Genomic DNA, 5,380 nt, shown 5'->3' on the forward strand with positions numbered 1-5,380 from the left:
TTAGTGAACTCAGCATTCTCTGGTTTTGCTCTTTATCGGTTGGGTTGTATCAAAACAGTAACCTTGGGTCTTGCTGGTATTTGGAGATTGGGTTTGGAATAATGACAGGAGTAACAAGTTACTTGTTTAAGGGTGGTCGTGTCTTGGTTGGACTTTTGAGACTAAAAGCTGCAAACTGACACTTCAGGAGTTGGGTGTCACTGATGAATCTGTTTGTGTTTTACAAGGAAATTGCATCTGAAGCCAACACTGTGGGAGTTTTAGTTAGGAAATGTGTTTGATGACTTCCCCTGCGTTGCTGAGAGCAAGTAAAAACCTTTGCAGCAGCACACACAGAAACTAGACTGTGTCAAAGGAAAGAATCCCTATAGTAAAAGAAGTTTTGTTCAGCTCATATGCTTTTATCTTCATTGACATCAGCAAGGTCTTGGACCTTCCTGTCTAAAGGTGGCACTTGGAGAGAGGCTCAAGGAAGAGAGGATGTATTTCTCCTAGAAATGGCCAGATTTGGTTATTTTCAGCATAGCAAATATGTTGCTTTCAGTGTTCACTGAGATTTCATCACCGTTTCCCTTTGTTTCAGGACACAAGTAGGAGATATGAAAACAAAGCTGGAAGTTTCATTACTGGAATAGATGTAACCTCCAAGGTAATTCCTGTGCTGGGGTTCTTCAACATACTTCAGCATGTTCTAATTATTGCTTCTGGAAAGGAGGAACCATTTCATTTATTTCCTCCCCAACAGGAACAAGAGCTTAGCCTCATGTTCAGAGAGCTGCAGTTTTCAACACCTAGGGAATGAATTCTCCTTTTGTTGGCTGTGGCCTGCATCAGGACCTGATCTCTTTTGTAAACTTAGGAGAACTGGTGTTTTTAAGTCACCAAAGTTTGTGTGCCAAGACCTGACAATGATTCTGTTGCAACTCCCTCAGTGCCACTCGATACTGCAAAGCCAAACCCTTTGAGACAAGTCAGCTGTGGCTTTTCCTCTTGGGAGCATGACAGAAGGAAGAACAAGTGCTTGGCAGGAAAATCAAGTTTCATTGCTGTGTATCTTCCAAGGGCATCTTCTTGTTTAATTATTTAAGACACAGCTTGAAGAATGTGAGCAGCTGTTGCAGTGAAATAACTGAAAGTTGCGTAATTCCATGGAACTTCAGAAACTTAATCCTTCAGCTCATCTCTGTACGTTTAATAGTGGCTTGGCTGTGTCACACTGTACAATTGACCACTATATCTAGTAGTGGAGAAAAGGAATTTAGTCCTATACTTTACAGGACTGATACAATTTCACAGGTTCTAATCAATATGAATCTCCACCACAGCAGAGTGCTGACAAATCACATATTCCCATTTTGCATTAGTGAAGCTTGAGCTTATCAAAGAGTACAAAAGGGTTGCGGATGAAGACTGAAAATCAGCTTTTTGGCTTCAGTAGCTTGTGTGCTCTGTAATTCAGTAAGGGATTTGCAGTTCCCCAAGTCAGGAGCAAGCTGTCATCTTTTGTTATGTCCTTCAATGGTGCAGCTCTGAAAAACACTGAAAGAAATGTGGCCAAAGCTGTTGTGGCAACCTTTAAGAACTGCTGAAAACTCTGTTTATTTGGCTGTAATTGGTGGCAGGTTCTCCTCGAGCACAGCTTGTGTTCCAGGTTTGACTTTGGTTAGTAAGATCCCAAATCTTATAAAGCTTCCTGAGGAATTCTGCAGAACAAGGAGCTTCTCAGTTGGTTGCAGAACTTGCACAAGATCTACGTAAGCTGTTGCTCATGAGCTGTTTAAAGCAGCCTGAATTGCCAGTCTAAAGATGTCGATAGGCAGCACTCCAGCTTGTGTTGCTAAATCCATGTGAAGAGAGAGAAGTCTTTATTCTGTATATAGATAAAAAACAGGGAAAAATCTCTGTAATCTTAAAAGATTAATTCTCCACATGGTGGAAATGCTTGTTTTAAGTGAGCTTTTATTTTTGAGCACAGCCTCTGTACATCTGTTAGGAAAGAGAAGATAATGTTACTGTTCCATCATGGAGCTTGAGAGCTTGAGCACTGTCCAAGATGCCTTGTTTTCCATGCATCCTAATTCCCATTATGTTGCTAGTCCTACATTGAAGCTATTAAGTGGCACAGAGATGTTTTTTAGTGAACTACTTCTATGCTCTGAACCTTGCAGGTCTCTTCAGAATGAACAGACTTAATGCAGATTGTTGCTGTCTGGTACTTTCTGTTCCAAATACCTGGTCCTTCAGTGCTGCTTGTCAGGAATGCTGCTGAGATTCCTGTTTTGAGTGTATTGTTGTGCATTTTGCAGGAAGCCATTGAGAAGAAGGAACAAAGAGCAAAGCGCTTTCATTTTCGAGCTGAAGTGAATCTTGCCCAAAGGAATGTGGCGCTGGATCGGGACATGATGAAGAAAGGTAGGAGTTTATCCAGCAGCCAAGAAGAAAAGATGCCTTTGCTTACTTCCTCACAGTTCATTTCTTGATTTGTCCTGTAATATTCCTTACATCCCTAGAGGTTTTCCCAGATCATTGCCAAAAGAAGTCACTTCTGGCTTTTTTCGCCTTTTCATTTTAGTGTTGTTGGTTTCTAAGCTATTTGACTGTTCTCAGTTCACTCCTTGTTCTACGAGCCCCAGAAAGAAGATGACAGTTCCTTCTTTACCGTTGCCCATGTGCTGCATGTCCAGGATTCATCTGGCTCAGTGCTGCTTTAAGAACCTTTAAATTCTGTGAAAAGGCCAGACCTTGAGCACTGTTTGTGTGTACAAGTGAAGCACACAGTGTCCTGTGCACAGCGAGATCAGCTTCTGTGCTGTGCACACAGTGAAGCTGGGCTGATTGTACACGTGCCCTCAGATGGCAAGCTGGGCATGTTGGAATAGAAGCACATCAGCCAGGAGGTGTGCACAGCAGATCAGGGCTTCTGGCATCCAGTTAGTTGGACCTGCTGAGCTGTGTGGTCTGTAGCAGCTCTCATTAGATGATACAAGAAGTAGTAAAGCTCTTAAGGCAGTTTGATTGCTGTGTAGTACCTGCATCTACCTTTGTCTGTCATGTTACCTCTTTTTAATTCTCAATTTGTTGAAGTTTTGCATTGTGGAAGAGTAACTCAAGTTGTGGTTTTTAGAGTGGTGTACTTCATACCTTGCTTCAGTCAGGTTCCATTTAGCTTATTTAAAGTGTTTGCTTTATAAACCTGTATGTTACTACTACAACAGTTTCCTCTATAGGATTAAGTACCAGTTTTGCATCTCTTCCTTTTTACAGCAATTCCTAAAGTGAGACTAGACACAATTTACATTTGTGGAGTGGATGAGATGAGTACACAGGACATCTTTGCCTATTTCAAGGAGTATCCTCCTGCTCATATTGAGTGGTTAGATGATACATCATGTAAGTAAGCAGTGTCTTTTGTCTGTAATTCTTACTCATGTTTTAATGCCAGTAGTAGCTGTACCTCATATGTCCTAGTGGCTTTCAAAGTCACTGGTCTTTATGTGTGTTGGTTTCCTTGTTATTTGCCTTAGTAAAAAAAGAGGTTTATAAGGGAATAATTAATACAGTGTATTAATTATATACTCAAAATATATTGTATATAGTGAAAATCAAACCCGTTATCTGGTTGAGGATTTGCTGTTGGAAAGAGATAGCACAGAACAACTTGCAGGTGTCTAAGTGGGGGAACAGAAAGGCCTAAAATTACATCTTGACATGCAAAGAATACCTGCTCTGGGTGTCACAGCAGATGACACAGAGAACACGACTGTGTGCAGTTAGGCAGGTTTGTGCTGCGGAGGAGCAGACTTGTTGCCATATTTATTTAGTGCATCCTCAAGTTAAAATCAGTGGGTGGAAGAAGGCAGAGGCTGAATGTGATTTACAGAGATTGGAAAAGGGATGTAAATTCATGTTGCAAGGGCTGGTTCGGGGAGTAATAATGCAGTGAGATTGCCAGGAAGATAGAAGGTTGTTGACAGCCGTGTTTTCTTCAGGATACGAAACACTCTAAGAGTTGTTTGCTCCAGTTGGGTGCTGGATCATGGAACTGGAAGGCTCCGAGATTATCATGTGGCTAGAAATGTTGTAACTGAAATCATTAGGAGCCAGTGCAGGTTTTCCAATTGGATTGGGATTGCTGGAAACTGGTTTATTAACAAGCATGGTGTAGACTTGAGAATTAGTAGCCTGGTTCCCTGGAATGAATTCCCCGAAGGAATTAAGTTCCAGTGCAAGATAAAATACATGATATACTATTGGACCTTGGAGGCACTGTGCATGGCAGCTTGATGTGCTGCCACAAGCTGCCAGAAGACCTGAAACACAGTGAGCCTGGGGTGGACAAAGAGCTGCTGTGGTGATGCAGAAGCTAGAAACTGCACAGCTTAACTCTGTATTCGAGGCTGCATTTCAATTATCCTGATTCTTAAGTGGTACACGAGTAAATTTAGTGTGGAACTGGAGTGAGCTTCCAGTGCAGAAATGCAGGCTTCAGAGTGGTAACAATACCCTGTTACAGTTAAACCACATCTTCTTCGGCAGCTACATGGTGAAAATACCAAGAAAAACCACTGTCCTTTCAGCATAGATTTGTGTCATAGCATGGCAGAAAGTGTCACATTCCCAGCTCAGTGCTGAGGTGTCTTAATGCAGAGGTGAATTTAGATGGTGTTCTGTGTTTCAAATTGCTGAACATACAATGATAAAGGCTTTGAATATGGAGATGTGAGGAGCAGGGAGGCATACAGAAATGGAAAGCTATTAGCCAGTCATTGAAGTTAGCAGCAAAAGTGGGTGTTCTTCACCTTGTAAATCGCGTCTCTTCAAGTAATTTGAGAGACTCTTTTCTTCTGGGACACTGCATAGTTCTTGTGATACCTGAATACACTCTGCTTAACTGCAGAGCAGTAACTGACATTTGCTGCTGTATTTGCACTGAATGCAGAAAGCTTTTGTTCACAACCTGTTTCTAAGCAGTTTCAGCTCTTTTCAACTTTGACATTTATGAAATGCTTTTGGTTGGCCTAATAAGTTATATTTTAGTACCAGCTGCTAATACATAAGGCATGTGCAAGGCATGTACTGAATCAGACTGTTAACCTGTGACACGATGATCAGTGCAAAGTGTAGTCTTTCCTATTCTCCTGCTTTTTGGAAAAGATTAACAGAATTCCATAGTAAAGTCCAAGGTTGTGTTAAATTGCCAAAGGGAAAAAAATCAAGGCTTCTTTCTTGCCCCCCCTTGAAATCCACTGACCCTGATCCAATATCCTACACTCAGGAAGCAGGCTTTGGTATATATGGTTGTGCATTTCAGTCATTCTGATTTGAATCAGTTGTTGTGTGTCCTCCAGCTTCCCAAGTGTGTTCAAGAATGACTTTCCCT

General features: G+C 41.5%; 1 protein-coding gene across 1 annotated transcript in view; it reads left to right on the forward strand.

Annotated features, from left to right (window-relative positions):
• Positions 1-583: 583 nt before the first annotated feature.
• LOC104410778 (chromosome unknown open reading frame, human C17orf85) overlaps positions 584-5,380 on the forward strand; it is a gene marked incomplete at its 5' end in the record, with an annotated part of 12,661 nt that continues 7,864 nt past the window's right edge. Inside the window, 3 exons of the mRNA XM_010021037.1 lie at positions 584-649; positions 2,307-2,412; positions 3,265-3,390. Of these exons, the coding sequence (XP_010019339.1) occupies positions 584-649; positions 2,307-2,412; positions 3,265-3,390 (298 nt within the window). The remainder of the gene's footprint in view (positions 650-2,306; positions 2,413-3,264; positions 3,391-5,380) is intronic.

The sequence above is a fragment of the Nestor notabilis genome, unplaced genomic scaffold (assembly GCF_000696875.1).
Source record: "Nestor notabilis isolate BGI_N333 unplaced genomic scaffold, ASM69687v1 scaffold20658, whole genome shotgun sequence".
Lineage (NCBI taxonomy): Eukaryota > Metazoa > Chordata > Aves > Psittaciformes > Psittacidae > Nestor > Nestor notabilis.